The sequence below is a fragment of the Martes martes genome (assembly GCF_963455335.1).
Source record: "Martes martes genome assembly, chromosome: 10".
In the NCBI taxonomy this organism is placed as follows: Eukaryota; Metazoa; Chordata; class Mammalia; order Carnivora; family Mustelidae; genus Martes; species Martes martes.
Window position 1 is genome coordinate 3,011,421 of NC_137898.1, and position 21,209 is coordinate 3,032,629.

Genomic DNA, 21,209 nt, shown 5'->3' on the forward strand with positions numbered 1-21,209 from the left:
ACGATCTGGGGAATTTTGTCTTTGAACAAAGACTGTGAGTGGCTCCCTGCGGTAAGTCCCCCGAGGGTCCTGCGGGTTCTTTGCCGCAGCCGGTTACCCAAAAAGTCGTTCCAGCTGAGAAGATCGGACTTGCCCCTGGTTTTTGCACGCGGCGATATGTTTGTGGATACAAAACTTGGTGAGCCGTGAGGCGGACCCCAGGTTAGGTTTCCGAGACAATTAAGCGCGGGCCGATTTGCACATGGCCGTCCGCTCCTCGGATCCCACAGCTGGTGGATTTTGTCTTCCAAGGTCACAGGCATGTCCCTGGGGCCCCACGAAGTGTTGAGGCCGCCGGGGGCTGGGCTGTAGGACCTCCTTGCTGAAACATCCCTGCTGCCTCCCAGCCGGCAGCTCTGCACCCCTCCCCCCGCTCCCATGACCCCAAAGAGGTCAACACGCCCGGCTCCCGGCACGTCCCCGTGTCTGCGTGCGTCCGCTCCTGCTGACTCTGGGCACAGCACCCTCCTACCTTGGTGCCTCGTCTGACATCCGGTTCATGCTGGTGGCTTAGGACAGGTGTCACCAGCAGCAGCCACAGACGTTGGCTGTGAATTGTTTCCGTGGGACGTGGTCATTCCTGCCATGTGTGCTGGCCATTGCTGGGCACCTCTGGGTCGCTGCAACGAGGCGCAGGCCTGGCCACAAAGGGCTAGTGGAAGACAGTGGGACTGTGGTGTTGTCTCGTTTTAGCCATCCTGGGTGACACTGGGGAGCAGCAGGGGCTGCCCTGGGCCTGCACCCTGGCCTCTCACTGCCTAGCTGCGTCCCTCAGACCTGGCCTCGAGTGGGCAGGTACCCACGGCCCCATGTGACTGTCTTCTCTGGCCTCTCCTGATGTGCCTCAGAACCTTTATCTTGTGGTTCCTCCTCCTTCTGGAATGTTCTCCTCTCCCTCTTACCTCTCCAGCCTCCTGACCCATTCACTCCTGCTCCTGCATCAGCCCTCCTCCTCCAGGAAGTCCCCAGCCTGGTTCTCACAGCGCCGTATCCCGCTCACTCCTGGGACTGCCTTCCTGCTTGCCCGCTGTGAGAGTTCCCCGAGGCCTCTGTGACAAATGGCTGTGGGCTGAGGATACAGAAATGCATTCTCCCCGTTCTGGAGGCTGCCAGTCTGAGCGCGTGCTGTCGGCAGGGCTGTGACCCTCCGAGGGCTCCGGGGGAGGGTCCTTCCCCAGCTCTTCGGGCTCCCAGCGTTTGCCAGAAATCCTTGCTGTTTGTTGGTCTGCGGCCGCATCCCCCGGTCCTTGCCGCTGTCTGTCCTCACCTGGCTTCTCTGACCGAGGTGCCTCTGTGCCCCGGATCTCCCTCTCTTTTCCCTTATAAGGACCAGTCGTTGGTTTTAGGACCCTCGCCAGATCCAAGGGGGACCTCATCTTCGGATCCTTAACTAAAGCACATTTGCAAAGACCCTGTTTGTCCGGGGAGTCGGGACTTGAGCCCATCTTTTGCAGGCTTCAACACACCGTGCGTCTCCATGAGTCCCAGACTGGGCCTGGTTTGGGCTCTGCTAAGTGCCAAGCATCCAGTCCACCCCCTGGCACGTAGTGGGTACTCAGTGAGTTGTGGCTGGGTTCTCATACTAATGAGCGTAGCTCGGCCCCCGGTCCCGACTGCTTCCGACCTTCGGTCCTGCACCAAAACCCCGTCCCCGTGGAGCAGGGGAGAAACGTAGCTGTCTGACGTGATGTCCAGATCCGGACAGCTCCGTGGGAAGCCATCTGGTCTCCCCCAACAGTCCCCGTGCTCAAGGTTCAGACGCCCGTCGTGACCCTTCCCATGAGAGGCAAGACAGGCAGAGCCGGCCCGGGGCCCTGTGTGCTCACACATCTCGGCCACCCCAGGCCTGGCTTCCTGTGGCTCTCCTGCCTGGTTCCTCCGGGACCAGGCACCACTGCCAAGGGAGCTTGTTCGGGGCTGACAAACCCTAAATGCCAGCATTCCTGCCTGGTACCTGCTGCCTCCCGGACCAGGAGAACAGCCGCCTTCCCTGTAGGCCGGTGGGGGGGCTGCCGGGAGAAAGTAGACCTCGGGCCGTAGTTAAAACCACGGGTGCCTGCACACCTGTGGTCCCGAGAAGCAGACGCTGGGAGTGTGTTCAGTCCCGCTGGTGGGCTGGGGATGCTGGGGCCCACTGTGTGGCCAGCCCTGATTGCCATCATCCTCTCGTCTTGTTCCAGGAGCATTCAGTAAACTCTTGACTGTGGTGGGCAGTGGGACTGCTGGGTGAGTGAGAACATGGAAACCTTTCATGGTCTCTACCATGTGGCTCCTCGGAGAACTTCGACACGGAGCCGTCTCCCAGTGTAGATGTGGTTCTCAGTGGCTACCTCTCACATTGTTCAAGGCAGCCAGTGGCCTACCTTCCATCTTTGTATGAACTAGTAAAGGTTGCCTGCCCCTTCCTCAAGGTGCTTTCCTTCTGTCTGTGCCAAAATAACCATAATAAATATGGGAATCTTTGATGGTCATCATGTAGATGGTAGCCTTTATAGTTGCACTGTGCACAGCCTGCCCAACTGTACTTGGTGGGGCTCGATGCCTGTACGCTTTGCCTTCTATGGCTCCTGCTACGGGAAACCGGCAAAGGGTACATTTTGTGTTCATTAACGTGCCTTTCCACCCCACTCAGAAAACACGTCTGAAGACAGCACAGCTGGATTGCGTGTGTGTGTGTGTGTGTGTGTGTGTGTGTGTGTGTGTGTGTAGTCAGCAACCCAGGTAGAATCTCACCAAGAAGGAACACTGTGCCCTTAGGGAGATTCAGAGAGGAACAAGCACTGGTGTTGGCTCCCAAGGAGCCCGTGGTTGATGGGTTAGTGGGTAAGAAGGGTCCCCTCAGAGGCTTGGGCCTGGCTCGAAGACACCCCCAGGGAGAGAAGGTGTGACCTTGACCGTGGTTGGGAGGGTTTGGGATGGCTTCAGCCCAGGGCAGAGAGCCTGCGAGTTGACCAGTGTTGGGGAGGGCGTGGCAGGCCAAGGGAACACGGAGCACAAGGCAGCGAGGCATGAAGGGCCCACGTGGGAGCACGTGGTAAACGGCCAGGCCGGCAGCAGAGCGTTTCAGGGAGTGAAAACGAGCTGGGGCGGGGGAGGGGGGGCTGCAGGAAGGCGGTGACTGGGGTCTGGGGTGGGGGCAGATGCAAAGTGGGGTGTGGGGTGATCACTGGGGCTGGGCTTCTGCTTTCGCCAGGCTGTGTCCCCAGGGACCGGGTGGCCCCAAGGTCAGCAGCGTGGGACCCGCGTGGGCGCCGAGGCAGTGTCCCCATGCGGGCAGCTCCCAGGGCATTTGGGGTGCATCTGGGGAGCAGGGCTGGCGGCGCACGGCCGGGAGGAGGCCGCGTGGCCCCTGGTTTCTGGGGCTGTGGCCGTGGCTGTCGGCCTGAGACAGCTCTTAGATTCATAAACCAGATTCAGGAGCCTCCTGGCAGTTTCTCGTCTCGGGCAGGTTCCTCCCGGAGGCCCGGGGGTGGGAATGCCCAGTCTGATTCGTGGGGGTAGAGGGAATGCTGCGCGCTGGTGTCCGTGAAACTAGACGTGAGCTCCTGTTTCAAGGGAGCGATGCTTGCGTTCGGAGCTCCTGCTGCTTTCCACGGTTTGCAACAAAGGCCGGAGGCTTCTGACGGCCTGGGACTTCCCTCCCGCTTGTGCCTCAGGCTGCCCCGGCCCAGCCCGCCCCGTGCGGGAGGCGCCCCACCGTGCTGAGCTGCTCCTGCCCTCTGGGTGCGACCCAGCATCCCGGGATTGTCCCGGTGGGAGGCGTGTGCGTGGAGACCCTTCACGGGCCAGTGGTGTTCCTCTGCCACCTCCCCAGACACACCCAAGCCTGACGCCCACCTTGTATTCACACCTGTCCTGCAGCAGCCCACAGTCGCGATGGGTGCGCCCTGTGCTGGGCGCTGTGGGCGTCCAGGGTCGTGCCGTCCAGGACCCACATCTCCTGGGGGATGGGGCACAAGAGGGCTGTTTCCCCATTACGGGGTCTTGTCCCAGTTGTTCCCCAAAGTGTCTCCCAGACAAATACCACCGTCTCCACTTAACTGGTGGGGGTCACTGTGGGCTCGGGAGGTCCGGGGAAGGAGAAGAGAGAGGGGTTGGCATGAGCAAACCCTCTCCAAGTAGGGTCGCCGTCACTAACCCATGCTGCGTGCCTGGGCTGCGGGGGGTTCTGTCGCTAACTCCTCTCAGCCCGCAAGGCGTGGTTTGCCCTTCACCCCATTGTGCAGAGCAGGACGCTGAGGCTGTGAAGGTCAGAGTGACCTTGGGTCCGAGCAGAGCTGGGATCTGAGCTGAGTTCTGTGTGAGCCTCGCCCAGCCCAGCAGACCACCCCCGTGCGGTCAGTGAGGTAGTGGCGCTGCACGGCCCCGGCAGGCTCCCCTTTGTGGGGGCACAGCGTGCACAAAACATACGGTCGCCTGCAAGCCACACATAGCCCGAGGCACCATTTGGTCCCCCCAAGAGTTGGCCCATAGTAGGGCCGCCACCTGGAATACAAGATAAGGGGTGGGGCGGGGGGCTGCTTATGCGCCCAGGGGGAGATGGGGCCCAGGACCCGCAGGGCAGGCATCAGCTTCAGGGGCCGCTTGCCAGCAGCTACGCATGCAGAGGACAGTGCAGGGTGAAAGTGGGACACAGCGGCCGGGGCCCCAGGGAGCCACCAGGCCAGGGCCAGGGCCCCCTTGAGGAGTCCAGCCGGAAGCGAGGCACGTGGGCAGGAGTCCAGGTCTGCGTCCTGGCTGGGCGAGGCTGTGGAGACAGGAAGGTGGTCAGCCGGGCAGAGGGTCCGCTCACCACAGAGCCTCCAGCTGCCCCCAGTTCCTCCTGCTTTGTGGTTCCCCAGATCCTGGCGAAGCACCAGCCTGCTGCCATTTCTGAGGGCCGCCGACGGCTCCCCGGGGCTCCCCCGGCCCACCGCACCGCCCTGGGAATTGCCCCATCGGACCTCACAGATCCCCAGGGAGGCCCGTGGCTTCTTGCTGCCTTGTAATGTGAGGACGAGGCTTCGAGGTTTAGGGATCCCCGTCACCTGTGAAAGGCCAGGCCAGCCGTGTGAGCCTGCCCAGAGGCTCCCAGAGCCCTTGACTCCTGATCCTGCTTGAGCCCCCTTTCTGATGGGTTCAGGGGGCTCATGCTCACGGCCCAGCTCCCGGAGCCCGGGCTCCCTGTGCCCGGGCTGGCAGGCTGAGCAAGACAGGGACGAAACCCTCCTTGAGTCCTAGAGCACCCTAAACCCGTCATCCCAAAGCGTACGGGCTGTTGACTGTGAAAGTGAGTGTCTGCACTCAGCCTGCCCTTTGCTGGAAGACAGGGTCACCCCAACAAGTCCCGTCGCACGCTCGTCCGCCGCCGCACGCGTGTCCGCCGTCGCACGCGTGTCCGCCACAAGGCCGGGCGCTCAGGAGCGGGTCAGGACACGGTGCATTCTCCGGCTGCGCCCCCCGAGCTCTCCGAGGCTCCCCTGCCCCATCTGGGCCCTGAAGAGCTCTTGGCAGCCCATCGCTCTGTCCAAGCACCCCTGTCCCTTGTCCTCCTGGGGCCCGATCTGGGTTGGCTGAGCTGCTCCCGGTGGGCTGCACGCTGCGGCCCGTGCTCCCTGCGGGCTGTGAGTCCAGTGCTGGACAAAGCTGACCTTCAGTTGTCTGTCACTTCCAGCCTGTCTGCCCGTCGCTCCCACTGTTTGCCAGCTGCATCCCCCGGCCTTTCCCCTCTGAGACTGGGGCTGCTGAATTCCTCAGGACCTCTGGCGCGCAGCCCTCCCGTGTGTGACCAGCCCCTTAGGACCCTGGAGGAAGCCTGTCCACGTCCCCTCCCGCCCCCCCTCCCGCCCCTCCTCCCGCCCCTCCTCCTCCCCTGCGCAGTGGCCTGGCCTTCCAGCTGCCGACTTACTTCCGGGGCAGCAGCGAGTCCTGGGGGCGGGGGGAGGGGATGCCGCCCCTGGGAGGTGGGGAGGGCCACCGTGCAGCCCCGGCCATGTGGCCCGCCAGGAAGTCCACTTCCGTCCCGCGCCCCCGGGTGCCTCTGCGGATGGACAGTCATGTGGCAAAGCGCCCTTACTGTGCGTGATGGGAGGCTTTGGCAGCTGAAGCAAAGTTGGAGCTTTCGCGTTTCTTTCCTTTAAAAAAAAAAATGCTGTGCCAAGAGGCAGGCGGTGTGGCTTTAGGTGGTCTCTCAAGGAGGGTAACCCCTGAGCCCCCTTCTCCCTGTCCCCACGGCTCGTCGTCCCCTACAGGAGGCCGTGCCGTTGGTGGCTTGGGTGTCGCCGGAGTGACCTGCCTCCTCCTGCTGGGAGCCCCCACCCCCCGGCAGCGCCCCGGCCGCCCCCTCCGCCAGCCTGCGGTTTCTCTGTGCGGGATGACGCCGAGCAACAGCCGTGGCATTGTGGGCTCCGTGGTGATGGTGGGGACACCACATTCATTCGGACCGAGAGGGAGGGGTCGCTGCGTCTTGGCTCCGGCTCGTGCGGAGAGCAAATAGAATCTGATTTTTGAAAACCCCTTCAGGAAGAAGAAGAAGAAGAAAAACCTGCTGCCTCATTTCTCCTCTGGCTGCTTTCAGTGGGCCCCCCTGGAAGACGCGTCGGCCCGGGCGCCCTGGCGGCCCTGCCCCCCCGTGGCTCTGGGCCACTTACTTTCTTTGCCTTTGGGTGCCCAGAGCCAGCCCGTGCGGCCATGGCTCGGCGGCCTCCCCACCACGCCTGACTCCTTCCTCCCGCTCGCTCGCTCGCTCGCTCGGCTCCGGCGCTGCCTGCCCCCCCCCCGAGCCCCATTGTGCCGAGCCCGCCTATCCCGTTCGCCGGCCCCCCCAGCTGCCTCCGCGCCTCCTGCTCCCTGTGCTGCTTAGTTTCCTCCATGCTGCCTGGATCCGGCGAGCCGGGTGATTAACGGCCAGGATGATGAACGTTCCCGGCGGAGCACCGGCCACGGTGATGATGACGGGCTACAGTAATGGTCGCTATCCCCGGAATTCTCTCTACAGTGACTGCATTATCGAGGAGAAGACAGTGGTCCTGCAGAAGAAGGACAATGAGGGTTTCGGATTCGTGCTCCGAGGGGCGAAAGGTAAGAGCGGCTGCTGTCAGCCCGGGAGCACCCCCTGTTGTGCGCGTGTGAGTGTGTGTGAGTGTGAGTGTGTGTGTGCGTGTGCACGCCGTATGGAAACGCTCCCCGGCTCAGAAGGAAGCCTTCTTCCTGGGGGCACTTGGTTGCTAGACAACCATGTTCTTTAACATATTTTGCCTTACTCAGAAAACATCGGGGCTTCCTTGAGGAATATTTTCAATTTTCTGTACACAGTGTTGCTCCAAGCGAGCTCTCGCTCTCGCTCTCTCTCCCTCCCCCCACCCTTTAAAAAAATATATTGTGGGTTTAATGTATCTTTTGTGGTTTAGTTCAGTGCAACTGTAGCCAGATTTGGAGCTCCTGGTCTCGGATACCCACAATGACCCGGTGCTGAGTTCTGGCTGTCTGGAGACTGCCCCATTCTGGGAGTGGGCTTTGGCTTCAAGTGCAGCAGGCGTCTCTGTGTGCCCGCCTCTAAGGTGACTTTGCAAAGGAAATGTGGCAAGATGGTCCCCTCTGCCGTGGACTGAGCCGGCAGCGTACACGTCATGTGGCCTGGGGTGGGGGGCTCCGGGGACGCATTCCGTGGCCGTGCACCCCCCCCCCCCACCGGCCCTTCACTTGGGGGCTTCCCTTCCAAAAGAAAACAAAATGGCATCAGCTCCCCGGGAGAGGAGACATCTGTCCATCGCGTGTGCGGGTACGCCATGTGTAAGTTTCATGTCAGATGCTCTGTGCTGTGTGGGGGTCCTGCCCTGGAGCTAGGAAGGGCCTCCTGCCCTGGGTGGGAGCCCCACCTGCCCGAAACTCAGGCTGGCCAGGAGCCATCTGTCCAGAGAGAGAAAGGAAAGACGAATCTGTCCCCGTGTGTGTGTGTGTGTGTGTGTGTGTGTGTGTGTGTCCATGTCCGTGACTGTCTGAGGGATGTTCTATCCCCTCCCCCTGCTGGGGTCATGCTCCTTTTCCCACCCACCCAGCCCCGGCCACTCCGAACTACCCAGGCCAGCCCATCTCTTGCCCTGGACTTTTGCTCAGCAGCTGTGTGGGGCCCACAAGCCACGGCTCTCTCGGCCGAGGAGCGGGGGGCCCAGCCTTCTTGTGGGTGCTGGCCGCAAAGTGGTCGCCGGGAGCCGGGCTCCCTGTAGACAGAATTCACAAGCAGGTTCCAAATCCGCAGCCACCCACTGGGTCAGCGTTGTGATCTGTCCGTGCTCCAAGTTGAATTCCCTTGGTTGCGAGTCTACGTAGCTATAAATTTGGCAAGTGGTTCAGTGTGGTGTTTCTGGAGCTCTGTGTGGTTATGGGGGGGAACTTTTCCATTTTTAGAACTGAAAATGTTTAGTCACTGATGCTTTTAAAGAAAATGACAGGCGTGTACGTATAGACACGCACAGTACATTACTCGTGGTTTCGAAAAGGCCAAGAGACATGGTAGCACCAAACTCCACCGGGCTTCGTGGCTCGAGTTGGTGCCGGCCCATGACTGTGAGTGGCAAGGTCTTCCCAGGGGGGAGCAGGCCCGGAGCACCCACTTCCAACGGGAGACACACACGCCCCCTTTCTCTCAGGGGCCCGTGAGGGGCCGGGGCTCCCCACCTGGAGATGTCACCCAGGCTTGAACTGAGGTATCCCTTGTCTTCCCAGCCGATACGCCCATTGAAGAATTCACGCCGACGCCGGCGTTCCCAGCCCTGCAGTACCTGGAGTCCGTGGATGACGGAGGGGTGGCGTGGCAAGCCGGACTGAGGACCGGGGACTTCCTGATTGAGGTAGGGACACGGGTGTTTGTATCTTTCCGCTTGGGGAGAGCGCCGCCTCTCTTAGGGTTAAGGTCCGTGGTCTTGGCTCGCCGCTGTGGAGCCAGATCTAGGGGGACTCACGGAGGCTGCCGTGGACCCACGTTCATGGGTCACTTCCTGGTCCATCCATTGGGGATGCCATTTCCGGTGGACTTGTGCGTTTGGACTGTCTTAAGGCCTTGGCTGTAACTCTTGGGAGGTGGAGATGTTCATGGAAGTGGCCGTCGGTCTTGAAGTAGAAGGTAGAAGAAGGAAGAGACACGGGATTGCCACGATGTTGCGTGGGGTTCACTGGTAGCTGTAGGAATAGACACCGGTTGGGGCCGTTGCCCTTCTCATGCCTTAAGGGCCGGACGGAGAGCGCTGTGCTGTGTCTCTTGTTTGCTTGAGGTCTGTAACCTTGGTGGCTGAGAGACCGTTGGTTTGCAAGTTGCAGTGCCTGGCCCGGCAGATGCTGGCCTTCAAGGACCAAGGAGCCACGTGCGAGAGGGCACACAAAGGAAGTTACGAAACCCAGATGCTTTGAAAACTGGCTTTCGCTTGAGGTGAAGGGAGGGAGCGTTCTCTTCCTTGAAGGAACCCCGCGAGACGCAAGTGCCCGTGTTTCTTGAGCTCGGCTGGGGTTAGTAGTATGGTGTGTGCAGGTGTCCGAGCTCCCAGCACGTCTGAGCTCCCTGCCTTTTGCAGGTTGAGGTGTTACTTTCAATCTTGTTGTGCAAAGGAACGTGTTACTCTTTGGAAACATTAAGCGTGAAAGAGCACGTCGTACCCTGGAAAAATTATTCGTAAAGGGTTTGGTTCGCTCCGGGGCCCTCCTGGGGAGTTCACGTTTCTTGGGAAAGCATCCCTTGACGCTAACCCTGAGCTGTGTCTCATCTGCTCTGGAAATGCACATACGGGTGGAAGGGGGTGGGGACGGGGAGGCCCCGCCACTGGGCCAGCTGGACACTTGCTCATTCTGCAGAGCAGACCCAGACCCTGGTGAGCCGGGCACTGGGGGCCGGTCTCCCCGTTCTGCCTGAGCTTCCTGGGGCGCTGCTGAGCTCAGGTTGGCTCAGGATCTCCTTAGGGCCTCTCCAGCCTGGTGGACTGAAGGAAATCCAGGAGAGATACGTTGGAGGGAGAGCGAGCCAAGGAAAACGGAGAAGGTGCTTTACCTTCTTCCAGGTGTCTTGTGTTGGTCTCTCTTTTATTTTCTGAAAGCTACATTTAAATTCTTCCTGACCCATCGGAGCCTGGTTCGGCTGACACCTTGGGTACGTTACCCGGAACGGTGGAGACCGGAACCTGCAGTGCTCTCGTGGGTTAACTTGATTTGTAACCTCACGAAAATGCAGAGACTCGTTGAATCATCTTCTGTGGGACGCAGTTGTGATGTAAGTCTCCTCACCGTGTGCGCGTGCGTGTGCGTGTGTGTGTGTGTGTGTGTGTGTGTGTGTGACAGACAGACCCAGGGACAGAGGCTCTGATAGGTTGACACAGGCAAGGCTGGTTCTTGGTTTTAAATAATAAACGAAGGCTGCACGTGCAAGCGTGCGACCCACTGTTGGGCTCAGTGGAGTGCTTCCTCGATGAACTAGTCAGTAAGGGAAACGAGGGAGCGCTTCGGAGCGTGCGCTGGGCCCACCCCTTTCGCGGGGAAGCTGAGCTGCCCGGGGTTCGTGGACGTGTCTGCGGCGCGCGCCTGACCTGGGCGGAGGAGGCCGGCCACCCGCTCCGATGGACGCCCCCGTGGCAGTTGGGGCATGAAGGGTACCTGCGCTTCTGCTGCCAAAGCACCTCCTTGGACGTTGCTTTTAACTTCTGATGTGCAAATGCATTTGCCATTTAGGGTCAGGTTTACGTTCGAGATAACCTCCGAATTCCGGGCTTCTAGGAGTGGCGGGCCCTGAGATGTGGTAATGCCGTGTGGGCGTGACTGTGTCCCAAAGACCCGCAGGAGGGGGGAGCCCTCCACAGCCACCCCGGGCTGCTTACTGGGGCCCATATGTGAACGGGGGGCCAGGAGGTTGGACCCTTGGAAGCCTGCCCCACCCAGTGCATTTCCAAGGCGACTCAGGGGACTCAGAAAGTCTCCCTCGCGTGCTTGATGAGACTCTGTGGATGCCTTCTCCTCGCTGCCGGACTTCACCCCCAGAGAAGCGAAATCACTCACAGCCTTAGAGATGCGTCGTTTCCCAGCAGACGTTTTCCACATTTTCCGTTGAAAAGCTTCAACCTCGGGAGGGGTGGTTCTCCATGAACGCATGGGTCTCGGGTGAATCTGCATTTTGGCCGTCCCTGGAGTCGACGGGGTTTCCGAGCCTTGGTGAAGCACGGGGTCCCGTGGGCAGAGGTCACCAGGGCGGGCAGATTGTCCTCGTCGTCCCGTATCCCTCTGGGCCGGCCTCCGTCTCTCGCTGCTCTTGGAAGGAAACTCAAAACATGTCAGTATAAAAACACGTGCTGCAGCTTGAATGTGGAGACCAAGGGGCAACTTTTGATGGGGACGTTCCCTCTTCAGAGTCCTGAACTCTCCTCTCCCTTCTCGGACTTGGTCGTCTTGCTGGCATCACCGGCGTCTGTCGTGAAGGGTCTCCTGTTGTGTGTGCTTTTCTTGGGTGCTTACCCTCCGGAATTTATGTCCCTCCTGCCTTAGCACTGGGGAGGACTTTGTCGTTGGGACTGTCTCTTTGCTGACCATGCTGACCATTGGGACTGTCTCTTTGCCGACCACACCCTGCTTCTGCCGCAATGCAAAAGTTTCAAGTAGAGTCCCTTGTAAAAGGTTCTCATGAAACCAGGAATTACAGTGAGATCAATGGGTCCTAGTGCGCCAGTGACGTGCCATTAAAACTCATTTTAGAAGCGGAGAAGGAGGAGTGGGCACTTGAACTTGGGGGCCCCGTAGGCCATGTATATTTACCACTTTCAGATCAGCCTGATTTGCTGGAATCCTCTGGATGGTTGGGGCCACTGGGGCTTTCCCAGAGAGTGTTAGGAGGCAGGGGAGTGGGCAGGGAAGTAGGGGCAGAGTCCTTCCAGGGAGAGCGATACTTAAAGAGAAGTGGGTCCTAGTGGCAGTGACAGGCCAGGGGGAGAAGTGAGCAGGGGAGTCGGAGCAAGGTTTCCTTTCCCTGTACAACACGTGTAAGCGCGGGGACTCCACCAGCCAGGAATGCTAAAGGCCCGCATCCCTTTTGGTTAGAGCAGGAAACCCAGTTCGAACTGAGTTTAATAATGATAGAAGCTTGTCAGAGAATTGAAAGCATAGAGTTTAGGGGGAGAATCAGCCAGATTGTTGAAGACGTCCTCTGCTTCTTCCTGGAGATCTTCTTGGTTAGGTCTCCCCACCCCCATGAGATGGGGCAGGAGAGGCCACTCGTGAGCAGTCACAAGGAGGAGCTGGATGGCTCAGAGATGACAGTTTTGCATCCAGTAATTAAGGAGACACGGAGGTTTGGGGATGTCTCTTTGGTGTCCTGTAGGTTGGGCTCACCCAGTGACACGTGGCTGGGCATCAGAGCCACCTGTCCTTATTTATAGAGAGACTCGGTGGCCAGCCCACACCTTCGGAGTCAGAGTCTCGAGGCAGGAACTTGGGTGTGATGTCTTTAGGGCACTTGGGTGACACCGCCCAGGGTTCTCGCATCAGGCAGGGTGACGACCGGCTGGCCTGATCGTGTTGGCTTTCTGAACCTCTTAACTGGCATTCTGGCCGAAGGACAGAAGCAGGTCCTGCCCTTGTTTCCTTTTCGTGACACGGGGCTGTCTTCCTTCCCCAAGCTTCCCCTCCGGAAACCCTAGTTTTACTGCTTGCATCGCTTTCTTAAAAATGTCCTTTATCTCCAGAACGACTCCTAATTGAACTAAACAGTAAACCTCAAAAGGGCAAACGACATCCGCGACAAACACAACCAAGGCCCATGTCCTCGTTGATAATGACTGAGGGTCTCTCTGCCCGGGTACCCCACAGTCCCATCTGACCCACTGCATAAGCCTGGAAAGTGGTATCTGTTGCCCTCCCCGTGTTACCGATGAGGAAACAGGGCACGGAGCCGTGAAATCAACTTGCCCGGCATTGTGGACGGGGCGAGTGGAGATGCGGGGTTTCTGACCGGGCCCCCCTGACTCCACGATGCCAGAGCCCAGAGATTCACGAGCGACACTTTGATGTGGTCGATGTCTAAATGGGCAGAGGGGAAGGAGAAAAACAGATGATGAGCTGCCAGTTCTTATTTTCAAATTAGCAAATGCTTTTTTTTTTTTTTATTACTATACCCATCGCCGGTGACAGTGCTCATAGGTCGCTACGTGAAAGAATAAATCGCCATCAACTTTTTAGAAATCGATGTGACAGTATGTAGTGAGAGCTGTAAAGCCACATCAGGGATTTTTACCTCTAGGAATCCATTCTGAGGGAACGATCTAAAAACAGGCAGAGCGGAGACCACAGTGTAACAGAGAGAATCACGGGATGGGGCCACAGGGAAATGGTGAAGGGGACCTCGGGTGTCTGTCACGGATTCCTGAGAAAGCATTTCACAATGAGGCTTGCAAGGAGTTCTCGATACTAATGAGAACTGATCACCTTCTATCAGGTGAAAAGGGCAGACCCAAAATTATCTGCACAATACCATCTAATTCATACCACCTCTCCCCAAAATAGGCCTCGGGGTGGGGGGAATAGGAAAGGAACCATTAACCTCTGGGCGATGGGATCATGTGTGATCATCATCTCCTTTTTCAGACCTTTGTCTGTTTCTCAGATTTTCCAGAGTGACAGCATTCTCTTTTCTGACAGGTATTAATTTCATAAATAGAAAGTTATTCCCTCGGAGAAGCTGTCGCACGCAGCTGAGTGGTGTCTCAGCCTCCGTGGCCAAGGTGTTGCTGTTTGCTTTCGGGACGAGAACACTTTCCTGGGTGTTAATTATTTTCCTGGGGCCATTGCTCACCAACCTGATACCGTGCCGGAGGCCCCTATGGTTTTTGTGATTGTTTTCTTAGCCCTGAAGTGGCCAATCTCGTTTTTGTGTTAATTCCCTAAATAGGTTTTCCCTTGCAATTAAAGCAGGCGGCAATATCTTTCATCCTTGAAAAGCGATGCTTGAGTTTGCTAATTACTTTTCCTCGTATTAAATGCTTGCACTAGTGATGGCCTACAACTGTTTTATAATCTCAGTTTGCACTGAAGTGAGGCCGCTAAGAGGGGTGCCCCGGTGTTTTCCTGAGAGACCGTCTGAGTATCTTATAAAATGTTACTCCGGAAACATTCTCTTGAGAACGGGGCTTGAGAAACGCAACATGGGTTCTAGCACACGCTTGCCTGAACCGTTACTTGTAACCAGGCTGGAGCTACAAACAGGTGTGAAAGCCTGGTGGTAATGTCCCCCAGCTTTGAGATTAATTTGTGCAAAGGAGGGGAGACAAAGTTCAGGTTACGGCCGAACAGTCACTCGCTCTGCACGTTATTGGTCAGCGCGTGCTTACTGCGTCCCAGGGTCCCCATCCACAAGATGGGTGGTTGTGAGGATTCAGTCACCAAGATGAGTTCTGGGCACGTGGGCTGCCGTGAGTATTGGTCTTGTTGGTTTAGAGAAGGCCGAGGGCCAGCCGTGCTGGGCACAGGGTTGACGTTCTCATCAGCATTTACTGTTGAGGATCATCACGTCCTTGATCGCCGTTCCCGATGCCTGACTGAGCGGAGGGAACCAGTGACTGGGAGTTGAAAAAGTAATAAGAGCAAGTTGTCATAAGTTACAATCACGGCAGGTGCACCATTACCAGGACCGTCTCAAGCATGGAGCCGTTACAGAGCACGTCTGCCTTGGGCCAGGCACATAGAGTCATCATGTGCCAAGTACATTCCAGCCAAGAGGGCCTTGGCCAGAGCGTCTCTGTGCCTCTGCGGACAACAGAGCAGCTGGTACAGGGGCCTGCCCTGCCCCACCCCCAAGCCCCAAGTACCCCTGGCAAGCACACCTCCAGACTTGGCTTGAACCTCTGCTCCCAGGGCACTCCCTCACGGCCTCGCTCAGTTCTGTTCTGGCATGAGTCTGGCTTTTGGGTAATCTTGGAATTTCTCCCCACGCTTCCCATTCTGCCCTCCAGCCACAAATTCCAGGGCTGAGGCCGGAGCCCTGCTGTGGCTCCCGCGGTGCCGGCTTCCCTTCCATCCAGCTGTCCAGCCACAACACCCAGCTCACGCTTCTCTGCCTTGCCTTTCGGGGTAACCTGGTGCCTGCATGGCCAAGCTGGGAACTCTAGCCTCCCCACCCCCCAAATTCTTAATATCTTGTTTACATACTTTTAAATGAGTTTTTAATGCAGTAAGTTAAGACCCAACGCCAGCTGATATTAGCAGGAAGCGAGGGCGGCCCATGAATTCCCGACTTTGAGTCAGTCATTGATACTTCAGTCGTGAAGGTCTGTTGGTTTCATGTGAAAGACAAGCCACGCCCAGTGGCCGTCTGGGGTCTCTCCAAGTGTGGAGGACTTCTGTTCTGAAGCTCTGTGGCTTCTTGCTGTACACATTTTGAAAAAGGCCGGGGGCTTGCCAACCAGCCTCCCACTCTAGCACCCCTGCTCCTGGGCTGCCGGCAGGTGGGTTAATGCGGGGGTAAGTGTGGCCATCTTGACCTGCCTCTCCATCCCCCTGCCCAGCCTTGCTGGGCTCTAAGCTTCCAGTCCACGTCTCAGTGATGACTGGAAAACATTCTTTAGTAGCAAATAAAAGTCAGCACAGAGGAGCGCAGCTGTGTTTGTTTCTTGCCTTCTGACAATGCCAGGACCGATGGCAAATGATTGTGCCCTTCCAAGGCTCGTAGCCTTGGGGTCTTTGCTATCTGGGTCTCTTAGCACTGGGGTCTTTGCTCTCCAGGGCTCTAAAGAGGCCCTACTCTGGGCAGAGCTTAGGATCCTGGACCCCTTTCCAGCACATAGCCAGCCATAGCCCCTTCTGTGCCTAGAGAATCGTTCACTTTGTCCTCCATATTGACTGGGAACAGGTGGTCCCGGCTGAGGAGGAGCCCAGAATCCTGCTGAGAAGGTAGATGCGGGCATCTTAGCTATTGCAAATCTGAAGTCTTGGCTCATTCATTTTGGGGTTCTAATTTGAAGCATCAGTGATTTCAATTTCAGGCTAAAAAAAGATTCAGAATCACTTCAGGGGACCGTGGCTGCTGTGCTCAAGGCTCCGTAGGCCTGGCAGATGGCAGTGCACTGGGTTGGATAGAGACAAAAAGGAGCCACGGTCAAGGGCACTGGCTGTGCCGTGTGACCTGGGTTTGAATCCAGCCTCTGTCACTGGACTATTTGAATGTGAACTTGGGCCCATCTCTCATCCTTTGGCCTCAGTTTCTTATACTGTAAATAAAAATGTGTTTGAAGCACATAGCGTGGTTCCTGGCAGAGTGAGATCTCAGCAATTGTTAGCAATCGTACAAGTCATTTCTGCAACTTCATTCAGGCGCCGGGCTAGTATGTGCTGTGGGGGAAAAAGGCATCAATCCGACTCAGTTCCTCTGGGAACACACAGTCTGGAAGGGGGCAAAGGCAGGGTATGGTGAAGGCCCCAAGATAAATCTGAAAGAGGACTTTGTGAACGAGATGGTGTTGGCATCATGCTTAGTTGTGGTACGTGGGGTTTCTATAGGCAGAACTCGGGAGGGTCCCAGGGAGAGCTTAGGGTGTCAGGAAGGCTCAAGGTGAATTTGGGAGTGGTTGAATGTTATGGAGCTGGGGGTGACTGGGTCCAGTCCAGGGAGGGCCTGGAATGTCAGTTTAAGTTCCGGCATCTCTGTATGGCTGGTCTGCGGCAGGGAGCGGTAGGACAGCGTTGGCAGGAGCTCTCCGCGGTGCTGAACCTCTCCAGGGATCTCTCCGTGGTGCTGAAACCCTTTGCTCTGTGGGGCCTCTCCAGGGTGCTGAACTTGAGGGCTGGGAGGATGCCCTCCCCCCAAGGAGAAGCAGCCTGGTGGGAGTTCTTGGTGCTTCCTCTCTTGTTCCCTTCTCCTCACACCCCTGTATCCTATTTCCTTGGCCTTTCTGGGTACCACAGCTTCTTATTCAGTGAGTGTGCCTGTCTGTGTCTGCTTGGTGGGGAAATCTCTCCTGTAAAGAGGGGTGAAGGGACCAATATGGGTTGAGTGCTGCAGGATCCTGTGCTCTAAGGCAGCTTCACATCATCACTGAGGTCTGGGTTTAAATGTCACCTTCCCAGAGGGCCTCCCTGGGCCCCCTGTGCTTGCCCCGACTCTGCCACTCCACTCTGTGCTTCTTTCACCACAAGAATCGTCATTTGTGTTGAGCGATCAACTGTCTCCCTCAAGAGGACGCCTCCTCCCTGAAGACTGGAGGGCTTGCCGATCTGGTCCCTACTGTGTGTCCAGAACCCAGTGTATGCCTGATGCTTGACAGAGGCCCCAAAATCTGTGTTCAGTGATGGACATTCCTGGGAAGCAGGCATTTATGCCCATTATGCAGGTGATGGAGATTACATGGATGCTAAGGGCCCCACAGGGAGAGCTGATTCCCAGCCTTGCATCTTTCTGATGCTCTGGGCAAGTCTCAAGTCCCGGAGACATAATCTTACAACCGTCTTCCTCAATCTGAGGAGGATGCTGTAGACCCAGCCCCAGTCCACATGCGGTGAGGTCTGCAGGAGGCATGGTGAGCTGAGAGCTTCTGGTGCGGGGTTCTCTGATGTGCCTCTCGGCTCCCCTGAAAGGAGCCCTCCTGGGTCCTCTCTACCTGCCCTCCCTCCTTCCCTCCCTCCCTCCCACTCACTCACCTCCCAGTATGCTCAGCAGGCTCTCGTTAGCATTGATTTGTCTCTGACTGCAGTGCCCTTTTGTGGGGCATTTCATGATACAAGCGGTTAGGTTGGCAAATGAACTGAAGGAAGGCCTCACGCTAAATGCCCTGTCGGATCTTCTAATTGATGGAGTTTGTCAATGCTGGAAATAGGGTGCGTGCATGCCAATGATAAGAAGAGTTAAAAAGAGAAGGGCTGGGGAAGGGGAAGGGAGTGGGAAGCCATGGTTAGCCTCTGATGCTGTGAAGTCTTGAGTGGTGTCCTTTCTTTGGTGCTATGAGACCAATCACCCTCAGGCGAAACTTCCAATTCCCTTTGGCTGGGACCTTGGGTTTCATATAACAGACTTTTCAGTGCACCTCCTCTGTGCTTGGTCCCCAGTCACGGAGATGAGTGGAGGCCATCTTTGCCCTTGAGAGGCAAAGTGGAGTGGGGAGAGAAGCCCAGAAATTTCTGTTGGGCCTCAGGGCTAGGACAGAGAAGAAGGGGTGGGTTGGGGAGGTGGCACACACATCCAGCCTGGAAAGACAGATGGGCCTTGACCCTGGCCCTCTCTCCCTGGTCACCCAAAGGTGCCACACTTCCTTTCACGCCCAGCACTTGCTCACACTTCTCATTCATGCTCTCCGTTACCCGTCTCCCACCTCTACCCCCTCCACCTGCGTGACTGGCTTACCCTCAGATCTCTGCATGGCGGCCCCTCCTCGGGGAAGCCTCCCTGACAGTCCCCGAGACACCCATTCACAATGCATGTCACTGTCCCTGCCTGAACCGACTTAAGGGGCCAGCCAGAGCCCAGCTCAGGGCAGGTACACAGTCAGGATCTGTGAAATGATGGAAGGTGCCGGGGGGAGGGCACAGCCAGGAGGAAAGCTCAGAGGCAGGAGCACCGATAAGTGTGTGAGAAATGTCTGGAGGCCCAGGAAGGATGAAGGGGACAGGGTCTCCATGTCAGGGAGGGCCTTAAATGCAGAGCTGACTCATGGGGACCTCACTGTGTCAGTGGAGGCAAGCTCACTCGAGCCCTTTAGCAGGGACTTCTGTGGCTGAAGAAGGAAGGTGGAGGCAGACTAGAGCCCACGGTCCTCGAGAAGCCGGTCAGAGCAGGCATTCAAGGCGTGGCCCTAGGAGACAGCCCTCCTGGGTCCAACTCCAGCTGCCCCACCTGTGCACTGTGTGGCCTTGAGTAAGTTACACAACCCCTCTGTGCCTCAATTTCCTTCCCTGCAAAGTGGGAACAAGGGCATCTATCTCACAGAGTCTCCTGAGGGTTAAGTGAGCTTGTAAGTCTGAGGTGCATAGAAAGAGCAGGGCAGGAGCTAAGGTGCACATGCGAGAGGGGCCGTTACCGTTACTCTGCTCTTGTTTGCCCTGGGAGGGACACAAGCCTTCCCGACCGGGACAGACCTCCCTCCCGACCAGGGCAGGGTCCCACCGCCCAGGAATCTCTCCTCCATGGGACCTGCCATGCTGAAGTCAGGTTTGAGCCCCAGGAGGACCCTGGGGCCCAGCATGGGCTTTGGAGAGAGGGGGTTGGTAAGTGAGGGAAGGCAGGAGAGTGATGACCCTCAGGAACCAGCGCCATTCACAGTTACCCCTGGGCCCGAACAGGGCGGTGCTGGGACAGGCCAGCACCCTGTGGCTCCTGCTATGGGACTGGAGTTTCTGGATTTCTCCTAGGCAAGGGCATCAGGCCGACATGCCTGCCCCTCCCCAGCAACGCCATTCCTGCTGTGCTTCGTCCTCCCACTGCTAAACCCACACCGCCATGTGCTCTGAGCATGCTGCCTCCCCGGAGCCTCACCAGAACCCCGGGAGGCGGCTTCTGACACCGGCCTTGGTTCTCAGGTGGAAAAGGTGAAGCCCAGAGAGGTCAAAATAGCAGCTCAGAGTCACAAAGCCCCCTCATGGCCCAGTGCCACCCAGCGCCTTTCTGCTCACACGATCAGGTGAGAAGTCACATGAGAGTCCGGTCCCTGCCTGGGCCGCTGTCCCAGGTCCTGTCCTGCGCACTGGGCAGCCCCCCACCTCACCCCCACTGCCCCCTCTGCCCTCCATTCCCAGCTCTAGGGGGACTCCCATCATCACTGTTCAGTAAAATCCGGTTCTTTCCATGGCTACAAGGCCCTACAGCAACCCCCCACAACGCCTCCTCCTTGCCCTCCTCTCCCCCGCCCCGCCCCCGCCTGCTTGCTCTGTTCCCTCACGCCACATCTTTGCCCATGTCGCCTCTTTCAGACCTTGCCTGACCAACCTCCTCTGAATGGCACAAACCTCCACAGCCTGCTCGCCCCTATTGAGGGATGTTTCTCTTCTTGGCTTCACCACACATGGAGTTTACGTGACACGGGATGTGTTGGCGGAACAGCTCCCCTCCGGAGCCTGAGTCCCCTCCGAGGGCAGAGCCCTCCTCGAGGGCCTGGGCTCATCCCAGCACCCAGGAGAACAGAGTCAGTTGCAAAGCAGGAGCCTAATTTGTTGGTGGAATGGGTGAGCTCCTGGTGAGCTCGGGGTCGGGCCCAGAGGCTAGCTGGCTCCCTGAGGACGGCAGGACGCGCTGAGAGCACATGCTGGAAACGTCCATGTTGGGGGGCGGCTTGTCTGTCCTGGACCACCTCCCTCAGACCCCACAGTCTGCACCTTGAAAAGTGGACAGAGACGCAGGGGCCGGCTGACCGACAACATCAGAGAGAACCGCACTAAGCCTGTCCCTCCCCTAAAGTTCCAGAACTCTCCCCCCGTGCCCACCTGAATCCCACGGACTTTCCAGGGGGATGTGTGCCTCTGCTTTCAGAAAATATTAGGGACTGGGAGTAAACTTCCTCCCGTGTGAGCCTGGTGATGGGTTTTTCCACGAGTGTTCTTTCTTTAGGGTTGGTGTAAGTCACACTCGCCCGGGTAAAACTGAGGATACAGACAAACCAGAGAAAAGTCAGGTGATGCTGCCAGGAGACACGGTCGTTGTAATGTTTGTCTTCTCGGGTTTTTATTTCTTTCCACGTGCCTGTTACAGATACATTCGGTCACGTGTACATACACACGTGCCTTCCCCATCGTGCATATCTTTGTCATCATGATGAAATACACTTACCATGAAATTCACCAGTCCAGCCGCTGACCGCGTGCGTTCTAGCAGCGTTTCGTGTATCCGGTGTCGTGTATCTGTCATCTCTTTCCCGCTCCGGAGTGTTTTCATGCCCCGGAGAGCTACCCCATCCCCATTAGCAGCGACTTCCCAGCCCCTCCCCCACCCTCTGCCTCGAGCAGCCGCTGGTCCACGTTCTGTCTCAGTGGGTTTGCTTGTCTGGACACGCCCGAGGCGTGGAATCCTGCAGCACGTGGCCTTTTGTGCCTGGCTCCTGCCGCTGCGAATGTTTTCAAGGTTCGCCCACAGGGGAGCACGTGTCGGAGCTGCATTCCCTCTACGGCCGAGTGACGCCCCGTCGTGTGCAGAAAGCCACATTTCATGTACCCATTTGTCCACTGATGGGCATTCCGGTCGTTTCCACCTCCGG

The 21,209-nt window shown here is 57.8% G+C and overlaps 1 protein-coding gene across 2 annotated transcripts in view; it reads left to right on the forward strand.

The window, feature by feature from the left end:
- The window catches only part of SHANK2 (SH3 and multiple ankyrin repeat domains 2), a 471,077-nt gene that overhangs the window by 317,836 nt on the left and 132,032 nt on the right, over nucleotides 1–21,209 (forward strand). For both annotated transcript variants that reach the window (XM_080817139.1, XM_080817138.1), the window contains exons 16-17: nucleotides 7,016–7,098; nucleotides 8,743–8,867. In XM_080817139.1, the coding sequence (XP_080673265.1) occupies nucleotides 7,016–7,098; nucleotides 8,743–8,867 (208 nt within the window). The remainder of the gene's footprint in view (nucleotides 1–7,015; nucleotides 7,099–8,742; nucleotides 8,868–21,209) is intronic.